At 57.8% G+C, this 13,935-nt stretch overlaps 6 protein-coding genes across 6 annotated transcripts in view; 3 read left to right on the forward strand and 3 right to left on the reverse strand.

Annotated features, from left to right (window-relative positions):
- VDAG_01528 (uncharacterized protein) overlaps window positions 1-214 on the forward strand; it is a gene marked incomplete at both ends in the record, with an annotated part of 1,027 nt that extends 813 nt beyond the window's left edge. Inside the window, one exon of the mRNA XM_009650414.1 lies at window positions 64-214. Within this exon, the coding sequence (XP_009648709.1) occupies window positions 64-214 (151 nt within the window). The remainder of the gene's footprint in view (window positions 1-63) is intronic.
- Window positions 215-372: 158 nt separating this feature from the next.
- Window positions 373-2,193, reverse strand: VDAG_01529 (MFS transporter; the record flags this gene model as incomplete). Its single annotated transcript, XM_009650415.1, has 1 exon — window positions 373-2,193. The coding sequence occupies one exon, from the start codon at window positions 2,191-2,193 to the stop codon at window positions 373-375; it is 1,821 nt and encodes a 606-aa protein (XP_009648710.1).
- Window positions 2,194-3,615: 1,422 nt separating this feature from the next.
- VDAG_01530 (eukaryotic translation initiation factor 2C 3) lies at window positions 3,616-7,597 on the reverse strand (the record flags this gene model as incomplete). The annotated part of the gene is made up of 3 exons (XM_009650416.1): window positions 6,651-7,597; window positions 5,369-6,588; window positions 3,616-5,312 (listed from the first exon to the last, which is right to left on the reverse strand). The coding sequence occupies exons 1-3, from the start codon at window positions 7,031-7,033 to the stop codon at window positions 3,616-3,618; spliced, it is 3,300 nt and encodes a 1,099-aa protein (XP_009648711.1). The 5' UTR covers window positions 7,034-7,597.
- Window positions 7,598-8,573: 976 nt separating this feature from the next.
- On the reverse strand, window positions 8,574-9,107 carry VDAG_01531 (diaminohydroxyphosphoribosylamino-pyrimidine deaminase; the record flags this gene model as incomplete). Its single annotated transcript, XM_009650417.1, has 1 exon — window positions 8,574-9,107. The coding sequence occupies one exon, from the start codon at window positions 9,105-9,107 to the stop codon at window positions 8,574-8,576; it is 534 nt and encodes a 177-aa protein (XP_009648712.1).
- Window positions 9,108-9,528: 421 nt separating this feature from the next.
- VDAG_01532 (chaperone protein dnaJ 6) lies at window positions 9,529-10,476 on the forward strand (the record flags this gene model as incomplete). Its single annotated transcript, XM_009650418.1, has 2 exons — window positions 9,529-9,596; window positions 9,648-10,476. 2 exons carry the CDS (start codon window positions 9,529-9,531, stop codon window positions 10,474-10,476), a joined length of 897 nt encoding a protein of 298 aa, XP_009648713.1.
- Window positions 10,477-10,940: 464 nt separating this feature from the next.
- Window positions 10,941-12,066, forward strand: VDAG_01533 (OB-fold nucleic acid binding domain-containing protein; the record flags this gene model as incomplete). The annotated part of the gene is made up of 3 exons (XM_009650419.1): window positions 10,941-11,064; window positions 11,124-11,764; window positions 12,016-12,066. The coding sequence occupies 3 exons, from the start codon at window positions 10,941-10,943 to the stop codon at window positions 12,064-12,066; spliced, it is 816 nt and encodes a 271-aa protein (XP_009648714.1).
- Window positions 12,067-13,935: the final 1,869 nt, after the last annotated feature.

Here is a 13,935-nt window from a genome sequence, read left to right on the forward strand (position 1 = left end):
TGCTGTATCGAGCCGGGCGAAGGGGGAAGGGGCTGGGTGCTAATCGGGCGCGGACCTGCGCAGGGGCGGACATCCGCAGGTTGACAAGACGAGGAGGGTCTGGGATTGGGTGCTGCGGTTCGTGGGTGGTGGTGATGAGGAGGGGGAGAGGGGCGCGGGCGGGGGAAAGGCGAAGAGAAGAGGGTGGGACAGACCGCCGGATGATACACAATAGCAGAGAGGAGAAGAAGCGAATACCATCAAGTTCAATCAATCCAATTAGTACAATGTGAGAGCAGGTTTGTGTCTCCAGAATGAGCAGGGTATCTATCCATATGTCCTGTTGTACAAAATCATCCAATAAACGTAAGAAATCATCATCCTCTTTACAACCTAGACGGCGGCCACAACGGCTGCCCCCTTTCCATCCTTCTTGACGCTCTTCCACTCCAGACCAGCGCACGCCACAAACGCAACAGCCGCACACGCGAGAGTAACGTAGAACGTATCCTGCAGTCCGACCATGTACGCATCGAGAACGTCACCCAGCGCATCCTCCCTTGCCAAGTTCTCGAGAAGCTCCCGCACCTGGTCAGCTCCAGAGTTGATGAAGATGCGCGGCTCGATGCCCGGCACATTCTTACGGACGCCGTCCATGAGCCCCGTCTGGAACAGTGACTGAGCGACGGCGATCATGACAGCGCCGCCGAGGGCCTGGAAGAACTGCACGCACGCCGTGGCTACTGGCACATCTTCGAGCTTGAGCACGGTCTGCACCACAAGGACACCGAGTTGGAAGCCTGGACCGACGCCGAGGCCGGCGAGAACCTGGAAACCAAACCACTTGGGCAGGCCAGTGCCGACGTCGAGAGTCGTCAGTGCGCCGGCGCCGGCGATGAAGAGGGCGAGGCAGGGGAGCGTGACGGCGCTGTAGTAGCCAAGCCAGGAGATGAGAGCGCCGCTGACAATGGAAGACAGGACAACCGAGAGGAGCAGTGGGAGAATCTTGATGCCGGCCTGGACAGCCGACACGCCCTGCACGGCTTGGAAGTACAGACTGAGGTAGTAGATGAGCGGGAAGAAGGCCCCGCCAAAACAAAAAGCAAAGAGCATGGCGCAGACGACATTGCGGTTTCGGAAAAGCCAAGGGGGCAGAGTGCCGTTGGGACCCTTGCGCAGCTGAACGACGCCAAAGAGAAGGAGCAGGCCGGCGAAGCAGACGAACAGGCCAACGGTCGTGGGAGCGTTCCACTTGTACTTGTTGCCGCCCCACTGCAGGGCGAGCAGGAGGGAGACGATGGCCGGCAAGAAGAGGAGGGCACCGATTATGTCAAGTCGCTGGACACGTTCCTTGACGGTGAGGCCCTGCAGATTGTGCGAATTCTTGGGCAGATGCAGAAAGAAGACGATGACGGCCATGGCGACGCCTCCGATGGGCAGGTTGATGTAGAAGCACCAGCGCCAGGTGGCATGGTCAGTCAGGGCACCGCCCAGAAGAGGGCCGGCTACCGAGGCGATGCCCCACATGCCGCCGATGAGGCCGAATGCCAAGGGCCGAAGACGCAACGGCATGGTGTAGGACAGGATGACGATGGATCCGGAGAATAGACCAGCTGTGCCAATGCCAGCAATGGCACGACCGATGATGAAAGCGGTCGAGGTGGGGGCGGCAGCGGTGACGACGCTGCCGACCTCAAAGATGAAGATGGCGATGAGAAAGGCGATCTTGACGTTGAAGTGCTTATAAATGGCACCATACAGGGGCTGCAGGGCTGTCGTGGTCAAGAGGTAGGCAGAGCCGTACCACCCAATGTCGCCGACCGAGTTGTACTGGGCCGTGATGGCGCCCAGGGCCGGGGCGATGATTGTCTGATCGAGGGCGACGAGGAAAACGGCGAGGCACAATGAAGTGAGAATGAGGGTGAGCTTGAGGCCTTTGGGATAGATGGATTCATCTTCGACGGAGCCGTTCGCGTTTGCATCCGCGGCTGGCTCATGTTGACTTTTCTCGACGGGCTTCTCAGCTGCGCCGTCGTCAAGAGTCTTTTCATCAAAGGCTCTATCGACTGATGCCTTTTCATCAATGGGGTCGTGGGTGGCCACCTCTGTCGAGGTGGTGTCGTCGCTCTTCTCCAGCTGCGGCTGTGGTTGAGGGTGGGCGTGTACTTGGGTCGGCTTGACCTCGACGGGTGTGGTTTCCGGCGGCGAAGCCATATTGCAAAGCTAGGTAGAGAGACACGCCAGGGAGTAGGATGAATCTGGATTCCAAGGGGTTCATAAGGCGAGGTGGGAGGCAGCCAGTATGGTGGGTTTTGTCCTTTGCGGCTAATAGTATATGCTGGACCGGCGTCGTCTGGGCGGATGCTGCCAGGTGAACGGAAGCGGGACAACAGTAGAGTATTAATAGTGCGCAGAGTTGCAGTGAAGTTGTTGATGAGAAGTAAAATCACAGGGGGTGTGGGAGAGGGTGATGACGCGACGAAACAAGGAAAATAAAATGCAGCAGCAGAAGCAATGGCGACTTGGTGCGTCGTGTAACGGTCTTTCCTGACGAAGCGAAAGACCGAAGTCCGAGTTCGATTTCTAGCATTTGCTGGGCCGTCTACCGAGCAGGAGCAGGAGCAAGGGACTGGACCTGGCGACTGGTACGGAAGCAGGAAGGAAACACACCCGTGCATGGGAAGCAGGCCAGGCAGGGTCCGGCGGGTGCCCTTTCCACTGGCGCCCAAGGCCGAGCTGAACTTTCGGTCCCTCCCTCGCATTTGGAGACATGGGGGCAGGCGGCGTGGTAACAAGGGGAAGCGAACACGCGAACACGCGAGACCCCAAAGTCCCTCCTTCCCTCTTTCATTTCCGTCATCAGGTAGGTGGCCCAAGCTGTTGCCTGGGCATGCACGAAAGGGCGTCCTAGCCTTAGGCCAACGGTCAGCGGCAGGCAGAAGCCACGGGACGCCAGGTCTCACCAGGACCTGCCTAGAACATCATCCGACGACACCAAGGGAATTGCTCGTCCCCCTCTTCTCGTTGGCCGGAGAGCATGTCAGTAGATAGAGAGCAGCAGCCATCAGGCAACAGTGCTGGATCAGATTAGCAGGGCCCAATCGAAGGCGCCGTCCACTGGCCCACGCGATCGTGACCTTTTCGACCTTTTCGTGCCTAGGTAGCAGCTACGTGTACTTTGGCCCAAGCCAAGGTACCTACCTAGGTAAGGGAACTAGCCATCTTACTTTGCCTAGTGTCTCGAGATCGTCCCGGCTTACCTTGCTGACGAACAGTCATGTTGAGCGTCATGCACATCACCTGCACAGATCTATTTGCTGTGATATTCACGTACGACGCTGACAATGGCGTCCCCGACACCCGTCCCGATGGATGCCCTACTCATAGGGCTGGGCCCATCAGGACTCGGCCTTCCCCGGATGCCGAGCGCTGATCCCTCGTACGGTTCTCGGGCTAAACCCACCTACAAACCCACCAGGGGAAACATCGTCACTCGGATGAACTTGTAGGCCGATGCGACGCAACTCGAATTGTCCTTCGCTACCTTATTCACAGGGTCACGCTGATCATCATCAATCTTCCCTAAAGCACGCCGTTTCCAATCTGCAGTGCATGACGTCAACGAAAGCCGTCGGCCTAAATGTAGTACATCGTGTCCCTGAGCCGTGCATGCACCACCTTGGCCCCGTCGTCGGCCGACAGGCCTCCGCCGCTGCGCACCGACGACGACATGGTGTCCGAGACGTCAAAGTACTCGGGCCTGTGCACCCGCGCCCGTTCGCACACAATGTCCGCGTAGTACGCCGGCGGGCAGATGCTGACGGCCTTGGTGGCCCGTCCAAAGAGGTAACACAGATCGTGCGTGAACTTTTCCAGCTGATTGGCCGCCTGCTCCGTCATGCCGTAATTGGTTGTGAATATCTCGTCCAGCAGCACCGTGTACCGCGCCGGCCGCGCCGTGCCCTTGAGCGCCGTGTGCGCCGTCAGGAAAAAGTCCCAGTACCGCGCCTGCGTCACGCCCCGGTCCACCACCGTGCCGTTCTTGATGTTGCGCGACTTGGCGTCCATGTGGTCCTCGCGAGTCGGGTAGAACCGTGTCTGGTGCCGCTTGACCGACACAATGATGGAGAGCTTGGGCATGCGCCCGTTCGGGTACATGACGCGGCACGCCTCGCGCATCTGCGGCAGCTCCTGCTCGAGCACCTGGCTGAACTGCCCCTCCGAGACGCCATCGCGGTAGACGACGATGAACTCGGGGAGCGACTGCGGGTTCTTCTTGCGCCAGAGCTCCAGCCGCGACTTGAAGCTCTCCATGAGTTTGCTGTCCAGCATCTCCTGGCCCGACTCCTGCTCCCACGCCACCGCCGGCCACTGTCCCAGATCCTTGTCAACGCTGGCCACGAGGCCGACGATGCTCGGCGGCAAGTCCTTGTTTCCTGGCTGCAGACCCATGTTGGTGGGGTGTGTGACGTCGTAGCCGACGACCATGGTCTTGCCCTGGGCCACGATGCCGATGGGATCCTTGACCCTGTGGTTGATGCCGCCGTTTTTGAGGTTCCACTTGAGACCAATGTTGGCGAACGTCATGGGATTCTCCTTGGTGAACATCTTCTCCACGGCGCAAATCGTGTGGAATCCAAATTGGCAGTCGCCCAGCGTCTTGATAACACTGTAGAGAGTGGTGTCCTGACGGGGCAGGATGACGAGCACGAAGAGATTGGGGGGCCCCTTGACAGCCCTTTGCTCAAGTTCCTTGAACGCCGCCTCCACGTCGTCCTGGTATCGGAACGACGAAGTGCGTACCCGAAGACCTCGCCGAGGGGCCGTGTCGATGGGGATACCCGTGTTCGCAAGGAAGGCGGCAAATTTGCCCACGGCTTCGGCAGCATCGATGTAGCGTTCGCTCTCCGTCACCTGCACCCAGGCCCAGTTCGTGATCTTGGGACCCGCCTCAGCAACTTGCACGTCCCGCATGTTCCATCCGCCGCTAAACGTCCTCGCCTCCTTGTTTTTGAGATAAAGGACCGAGGGTGACTGGAGCTCGCGGCCCCAGACCGTCAGGAGGCGCCGGTCGATGGTCAGGCCAAATTGCTGGAGTGTCGGGTTCTCATCCAGGCCCAGCGCGCTGCGACTTTCCGTGCTGATCGAGAGGGCGTTGGCAAACGGAGACCGACAGGCAAAGTCGAGCATCAACGTCGTCTCCTCGCCACTGAGCTTGGACCGCACCGACTGACCGCCAATGATGGTGCACCGCTCGGCGGGCACGTACAACGGCTTGTCGGGTCGTCCTAGGTTGACGAGTGGGAGCTTCGCGTCAAAGTCAATACCATACTCTACAGTCAAGGTTAGCGTGAAGCTTCAGGAAAAGCTGAGGAGACGGTCCGCATACTCCACTTTGAGTACTCATGAACGGTGTAGTGACCCGGACGCCTGTTGCCCATCACAGTCGTCTCGCCTTCGCGAGGTTCCATCTTGAACCACACGTCTTTGGGTCCGCCCCACTGGAAGTTCTGTTTGAACTTGACAGTCTCGCTCTTGAGAACGTCCCTGTTGATTTGCGAGCTGCTGATTCCAGCTAGGCCCAACATTGTTTTCTTCGCCTCATAGTCGCGGCCATTGCCGTCCCTGAAGACGCACTTGACGCGTGCCTTGCTGAGAAAGTTGGACAGGGCCTTCGTCTTGGCGGTAGTGCCTGGGTCGGGCGGGTTCGATCCGCCGTACTGCGCGATATTGGCCCAGCGGCAGAGGTCGGCAACCGAAACGGCAGTCCTGAAGACGCCGCTGGTGACATTGACGTTGAGGAGGGCACGACCGGTGCCCAGGCGGACACTCTGAAAGTATCCACGGATGGCAGAGATCCGATTGTTCACGCCGAGCTGCTTCTCGACGCATGTCGGGCCGATGGGGAAGAACCGAGCGCTCCCGACGGGCGAGACTTCGGGGTTCTTGCGCGGAGTGTAGCCAAGGATGATGCCGAGGGCATCGACGGGGACGGCAAACTTGGGGAAGCCATTGGGATCGGCCTTGTCCGACATGGTCTTGAGATACTGCAGGGTTGCGTCGAACGAGGCTTCGATGGGATCAACGATCCGGACAAAGAAGTTCTCTGTCTTGTTGCTATTCTCACCCTTGAAGGTCACCTCAAGGCAGTCATCGTTGTACTTGAGCTTGTGGAGCGAAATGAGCTTGCTCTTGAACTCGGTGGCGAGGACCGCTTTCGGATCCTCCTCGCGCAGCTTGTCCATAGCCAGCTGGATGATGATGGCTAGCTTTCGTCCCGAGACATCTGTCTTCAGCGCCTTGTTTTTGATCCTGGTCTTCGGATCGACCTGGCGCTGAGCGCCCTTGTTGGGGCGAACCTTGTGTACCTCGAGGTTGTAAGCGTACACAACCTTTGGCTTGACGCCCATCTCGAAGTAGTTCGCCCAGAGCACCACCTTGTTTCCCTTGGTTCCATATGCAGGGCGGAGGGGGAACAGCAAATCAGCCTCACCGGACACCTTGAGCTTGCTCATCTTTGTGTTCAGGCCCTGAGCCTGATAAGCGGCCACGAGCTTGTTCTCCAGAGCCGTCACTGCGGCGTTAGGTTCCGGGATGGCCTGGTCTTGCCTGAAGTAGTGTCAGCATGGGCAACTACACATGTGAACTGAGACATGAGAAGAGGGACAAACCCAAAGACACGATGAGGCTCGCCTTCGAACGGCTCGGCGCGAGGGGCGAATCCGCCGCGGCCTCCACGACCTCGGAAGCCGCCACCTCCACGATCCCCTCGATAGCCACCTCCACCACCACCGCCGCGGTCGCCATATGTGCTGCCTCCTCCACGATCTCCACGGTAACTGCCCCGGCCTCCACGGTCACCACCATACCCACCGCGGCCACCCTGGGCGTCGCCACGGCCGCCCCCGAAGGCGCTGCCGCGACCCCGATCTCCCCCGCGCCCACGATCCCCTCCGCGCCCACGATCTCCGCCACGCCCTCGGGCTCCGCCTCGGTCTCCGCCACGGCCTGCGCCACGGCCTCCGCCGCGGCCGCCCCGTGGATGATCAGCCATGATGCAAGACGGTGAGCGATTGGGTCGGTGAAGATGTTCGAGTTTAAGTTCAGCGACGTAGAATCAGCAGGTCAGGCTGAGTGGAAGGCGAGTGTAGAAGCTGCCAAGCTTCAGTGATAGTGTGATGGGAGTTTGTTGAGTAGAGGGTGGATATCGCTCGTAGAATGAGATATCCGAGGCGTGGTGAGAGTCTTTGATTGTCGTGCTGAGGGCGTTCCGTTTGTCGGATTGCCCAATCCTCCTGCTTAGGCCAACAGAATCCTTGTGCAAATGGCTATCAGACGCAGGGATACTCTGGGTTCGGGAGGAACTCCCTTTGATTGAGCTACCTATGGAAGCGTGTTTGTCGAAGCATGAAGCCCGCGGATGAGGTTTTGCGTCGTAAAGAGCAAGTCTCAGTTTGCCATTGACTGAGGAGGCAAACTTCCAAGGGGTGGTCGTTGGTGCACTTGTTGGCATGCGACGGCAGGACGTGGGTTGTGAGATGAGACAGAGAAACACTCCAGAGACTTTTTGAAAAGACGAGGCTGATCACAGGTACTTGGCCAAAAGTTCGATGATGCCCTGCTCCGATCGACAGGTGTGCGAGAATCCAAACCGGGAAGACGAGCAAGACGAGGTAGCTGAGCTGAGGCCTGGACACGCACCACTGCCCCTCCCTAGTGCACCATCTAGGCGGGAGGCCCACTAGTGGGTATTTCCACTTTGTCCCCCGCCCGCCTTCTGCCGAGCCTGAACATGAATGGCTGGTCAGGGAATATCAAGACGAGGAGGTCATGTCTGGGGTTGGTAGGTCTCCTGTGACATCCCCAGATGTCAATCAACGCCCAAACAATAAACGTCGAGAACGTGGCTTAGGTACCTTAGGGTAAGTAGCGTCGTCAACCAGTCGGGATCGCAGCCGTCCGGGGGTTGAAAGGAACGGCCGCACAGATCCCCCCATGCTTCCCAACGTGATAGCACGCTACAGTGACAATCTGGCTGCATTGGCTACCGTCATGACTCCAGGATGATGGTCCGAGGGATGTGCTAGCAACTTTAGAAGTCGTGCAAACTGCCGGGTGCGGACAATACCATTGATACAAAACTGGATGTGCCCTTGAAGCGAGGGCATCGCCATGACGGAAGGAGATTGGGTGCTTTAGAATTGATGACAAGCTGGCAGTTGGTTTGTTCTTTCTTCCCGGAGAGCCAGCATGTGTCGGCAAGACAGCTTGTGGGTGAGCTCCAAGAAAGGCACACGGCTTCGCTGGCTACCTGAAGCATGTGTGGGTGAATGAGCTGTCCCAACGCTACATGCAGCTCTCAATCATTGCCGTGACGCTAGTCCAATCCAACCAACAATCGCAAGGGTAACTTTCGCCACTGGATCGATGCAGCTATCCAACAGGATGGGGGGATCCCCGGATTGGCCAGCTACCAAATCAAGAAGAAACCATGAGGGAGTCGTGACGGATATCTCGGGTTCCAGGATGGTGTTCCCTGCAATTTTGCCTAGGTAGAAGCCAACTTTGACAGTCGTGGTGGGGTGGCCTGCTCCCTACTTGATCAAATGTCCTGCCGTGGCGACGGCTAGAATGTCCTTCTCGAGCCCTCCAATGTGAACAAACTCGATGCCGGCAGCTTGGAGAGCGCCTCGGCCAGTGTTGTCACTGACGAATTTCTCCGGCTCCTGCACGCCGACGTAGACGGCCGTGATGAGGTGCTTCAGGCGGAGGATGCGTTTCACGCAGGGCAGGTTGCCACTGAGCCGCTCCGAGCAAGGTTCCATTGTCGTGTACAGGATCAAGGGTGGTGACTGGACGGCCGTCGCGAGCTCCTCTTCCGTCACACTGTGGGCGGCCGCAAACTTCATGAAGCAGCACTGCTCGGCATGTGTGTTGCCTTCGAGTTCCAGCGTGTAGCCAGTGGAGACGATGGCGTTGGTGTTGGGGTCGACGAGAACCGCGCCTACACTGTAGTTTGTCGATTTCGGGGGCGACCGGGCCGCTAGAGACAGAGCGTACTGGAGATACGCCTTGTGGTCACCAGGATGGATGGACGGCGCTGGCTCGGTGTCTGTAATGGAAGCCATGGTTACAACTGTAAAGTTGCAGACGCGGTTGAGAATCAGTGGTCGTCGATAGATCTTGTCTTGAGCACCAAGAAAAAGCCGGTATTCTTCTCGGCGAGCTTCGTCCCTGTCAGTGAAAAGTCATACACCCAATTCGCCTTGCCAATCCGCCTGAGATGCAGATGGGAAAAGGCAGACTGGTGAGGGAGGGGTAGAGCGATGGAGCTCCTCTAGAGGGGCTACTACTCCAGCTGCCACCCAGCACTGTAGGCGTCGATTGCCGACTTGACCCCCACTTGGAGCTCGCCTAGCCTGCCACTTTATGCGGACGCGTCGAAACGCGTTGATGGCTGATGCTCTGCCGGCTCAACGCACCACAATCGACCACATATTCATCAAACACACAACGGATCGACAATGTCTTCCTCCGACGATCTGATCGATGGCGAGCCGCCGGCCATCGACCCTTACGAGACGCTGGGTCTCGAGCGGGAGGCTACTGCCGACCAGGTGAAGTCGGCCTACCGCAAAGCAGCATTGAAGAACCACCCAGGTAGGCAGCGCAGCCCCCAGGGCCAGCCTCAAGCTGCGTACACGCGCTGACTGGAGCCCAACAGACAAGGTCCCCGAAGACAAAAAGTCCGAGGCCAACGAAAAGTTCCAGTCCATCGCCTTCGCCTATGCCATCCTCTCTGATCCTGCGCGCCGCAAGCGCTACGACACGACCGGCTCGACCTCCGAATCCATCGTCGACGCCGACGGCTTCAACTGGTCCGACTTCTACCGTGAGCAGTTCCGCGATTCCATCTCGGCAGATGCCATTGAGAAGTTCGCCGCCAAGTACAAGGGCTCCGACGAGGAGAAGGATGACGTGCTCGTGGCGTACGAGGAGCACAAGGGCAAGATGGACCAGGTTTACGAATCAGTCATGCTGAGCGACGTGCTCGAGGACGATGAGCGTTTCCGCTCCATCATCGATGCGGCTATCAAGTCGGGAGATGTACCACCCTTCACGGCCTACACGAAGGAGAGCGCCAAGTCCAAAGCGGCGCGGGTCAAGGCCGCGAAGGCTGAGGGGCAGGGGGCTGAGGAATACGCAAAGGAGCTGGGCGTACACGACAAGCTGTTTGGCAACAAGAAGAAGGGCAAGAAGAACAAGAAGGACGATGAGATGGATCTGGCTGCGTTGATCCAGCAGAACCAGGCGAAGCGGGCCAACTTTCTCCAGGACCTCGAGGCCAAGTACGCAGCGCCGAGCAAGACGAAGACGGGCAAGAAGAGGGTTGTTGAGGAGGAGCCATCGGAGGAGGCTTTCCAGGCGGCGGCTGCGAGGCTCAAGAAAGCCAAGGCCTCTGAGTCAAGTAGGCCAACAAGGAGCTCCAAGAAATGAGTGTGAGTTAGTAGGGAAGTCAATCGGCGCATGGGATGGTATTTTGGGTCAGCTTTTCACGATTTGTAGTGTATGGATTATGTGGCGTTGGGCCTAGGCTATACCGAGACAAATCATAGCCTGAATGAATTCAATGTTACAGAGCTTTGCTCACGTTCTTGCATTGATGATTTGCAACTCGCTCAGACTGACTGCAGCTTCTGATATCTGGTGAACTGGGCCGGTTGTCGCTGGGTCAACGGGTCCCTCTGTGGTGGGTGGTATCGCTGCCTACCCCAACTGCGACTGCGTCACCAAGGCGCGCCATTGCGACTCCACAACGGTTTAAAGTGCTCGCATGTATCTGCCATCGACGCGTCTCATTTCAGACCGCGTCAAACGAAACGAGACACGATAAGGTGTCCTACTTCCAGCGCCTGCGACATCTCTCCATAATCCTCAAAGCGCAGTTTGCCGGCCATGCCATGACCAGCGCATCCACCGACCTGTACCCTCAATACTGCTTCCACCTCTCCCCCACGTTTGATCAATGGTGCCTGCTCACCGCGGCGACCATTCACGCCCTCGACACGCACAACGAGTATGAAGGTAGGCGTCTCCATCCACTCCGTCTTCCCAGGCGGCAAACACTAACAAGGCTCACGCAGGGCAAGGCCTGTTCTTCCACCGCAATCTTCCCGTAAAATGGGTGCGCCTCGTCGGCGTGGTCGTCGCCATCGACGATGTCTACAACCGTCGCATCTTCACCATTGACGACAGCAGCGGCGCCTGCATCGAGTGCAATGTTGCCGTCAAAGTCATCCCTGCCGTGCTTCCGACCTTTGGGGACAAGGATCCGCTAGCGTATGCGCCTCGACGACTTGAATTTCTGCAGCCGGGTTGCGATCATGTTGATGTCGGCGCCGTCGTGGACATCAAGGGGAGCGTGGCGCTTTTTCGCGATGAGAAGACGGTCAAGATACAAAAGGTCAAGATTGTAAGGTCCACAGCACAGGAGGTTGCGCTCTGGGAGAAGAGGGACAGTTTCAAGCGCGATGTGTTGGGGGTGCCCTGGGTGGTGGGTGAGAAGCAGATGCGACGGTGTCGACGGGAGGCCGAGGGGCGAGAGAGGAAAGAAAAGCGCGAGGAAAAGGAGAGACAGCGGCGTGAGGCGGAGAACGGTGAGCTGGTTACAGGGCTGGAGAGGGCCAGTGGTGCAAGGCTGACAAGCACGTACATCGCCGACGATGAGGTGCCCGAAGCTCAAGACCGGCCTCTCACCGGCCTTGAAAAAGGTTCAAGGAGAAAGGTAGTGAGTGCTGTGGCATCTGCTGAAGAAAGACGCGGCGACGATGGCGCGACTGGCGAATCTAGGACATCCGGGAAGCCAAGACCTGCCACATCTGTCAAAGCGTTGTCTCAAGGCCTCGAAAGCTCACGATCAAAACGCCGTCACAAGAATGTCGGTGTTCTTCACGACAATAAGCGGCATATGAACGACGATTCTGGCTTGGCGATGTCGACACGGGTCTCCGGACCCAATGTTGACCATCAAGTGAGACCGAGGGCCGAGGGCCTGGAGCGCTCACGGCCGACGTTGTGGCTCGCTGAAGATAATCCAGTGAGGTCTGAACAGCCAGCGAGAACTCAGACGCAGGGGCTCGAGAGGTCAAGACCGCCTACCAGACAGCGCTCGGTGGTATTTATGGAAGAGAGCTGTGGAAGAAGGAATACTCCAACATACGCTTATAATACCATCGAGTCAACCGGAGAGCACCCGAACATGGGACAGTCAGAAGGTTTGGAGAGGTCGCGTAGAGCTATCCATTACACGCCAGAAGATGTGGGTGATGGACGCTCGAGACACCTCTCTGTCGAGCCGAATGTACTCGGGCAACGAAAGAAGAGGCCGGGCCCACGAGGCTAGCACAGACGGGTCTGAGACGTACAATTGGTACAGACCTAAGTCTGTGTATGAATACCAATGGGGCATGGGCGTTTCGGCATGGGATTTTGGGTTTGCCAACATAGGCCTGTCGCCGGCGCTCCTCACGAGACTGAATCTCAGTTGGCTTCGTTTTGGTGAACAGCAATCATCTCGTGCTTTGTGATGTCCGGTCATTCGACTGAACACCCACATGACGCAGCTGGCCGTGCAACAGCCTTGGTAACGACAACTGGAATGCTTCATCCCCCAGCCAAGAAGCCTGGCTCGTGGGTTTGGCGGGCTGCCCCTCCACCGTCGCAATTTACGCTTGGCATATTCCTCGGCCCCTCACCTCACAACCTGCCATGCATCTCAATCAGACGACAATGGTCCAGTAAATATGATTGAGCACAGGGGTTCGAAGTGGTATTCTGCCTTCATCCGAGTGCCATGGATGTAGCAGCATATTGACGAGTGAGTAGAATGGACCCGCGCCAAGGGCAACGCGTCAGTGGTGAGGGGCTACCGGCTCGACCCTGTCGTGTTGTGTCATCCGCACCTTCCCAGGTCGTCAAATTCGTCTCCCGAGTCTCAAATCGCCAGAATCAAGAGTAGCACGCGACCCTTGCCACATGCCTCTGAGACCAAAAGGACCCTTTACTTCTTGTCTCAGGCCGCACTTCCCCGAAACACCAAAGCTAGCTGCTTTTGTGTCGTCTCTTTTCCCCGTCAATTGCTTGTGACGTCGTTTTTTCTCGCTCTGGACATTGCTCATCAGCTTGCCGACCAGGCGAACCAGCGGCTAGCTTCGCCAAACCTCGAATCGTATACTCCTCATTCCTTAGTATCCTTGTCTATACCGCTCGATATCGCACGCCTCGTTACGGCAGACTACGCCCCAGTATCCGCCACGCCCGGTCTGGCATTCCTCAAAGGGTAAGCCAAGTCTATTGTGAATGAGACACACATTCCACCCGCCCACGTTGCGCGGTAACCCACTGGAGCCGAGAGATCGCAGAATTCGCTTTGGACTGCACGGAGTCATCTGCCCGGAGATGCAAAGCAGCTGGTGCTGTATGGCGGGTCGACATGTTGCGGTTATATCAATGGCGAACTACCGCCATCCCATCCATCAATCGTAAAGCCTCTACCAGCTGCTCACCTCTTTTTTTTTTTTTGGCTCGGTATGCAGGGGGGTGGGGAAGAGTGGCGAGGGAGAAATATGGGAAGCGGTGTGGGGATGGATAGGTGGGTGGTGGGGTGGACGGGGGGAAGTAAGCCAGATGTGTATGTATGTATTTTGTATGTATGTGTGTGGGTGTTAGTGGGTAGGATATGGAGAGGTAGGCGTGGGAGAGGGGAGACGGAGAGGGGGGGGAGGGGGGAGGGGGTGTATAGGGAAGGGAGGAGGAGGGATGTGGGAAGAGGAGGGGTGAGTCTGAGGGATATATGTGTGTTGTGATTAAGGGGAGAGGGAGAGGAGAGGGGGGGAGGGTGGGGGAGAGGGGGACGGGAAGCGGGTGGTTGCAAAGAAAAGAGAGATGGGCGACGCA

Source organism: Verticillium dahliae, genomic scaffold (assembly GCF_000150675.1).
Source record: "Verticillium dahliae VdLs.17 supercont1.2 genomic scaffold, whole genome shotgun sequence".
Lineage (NCBI taxonomy): Eukaryota > Fungi > Ascomycota > Sordariomycetes > Glomerellales > Plectosphaerellaceae > Verticillium > Verticillium dahliae.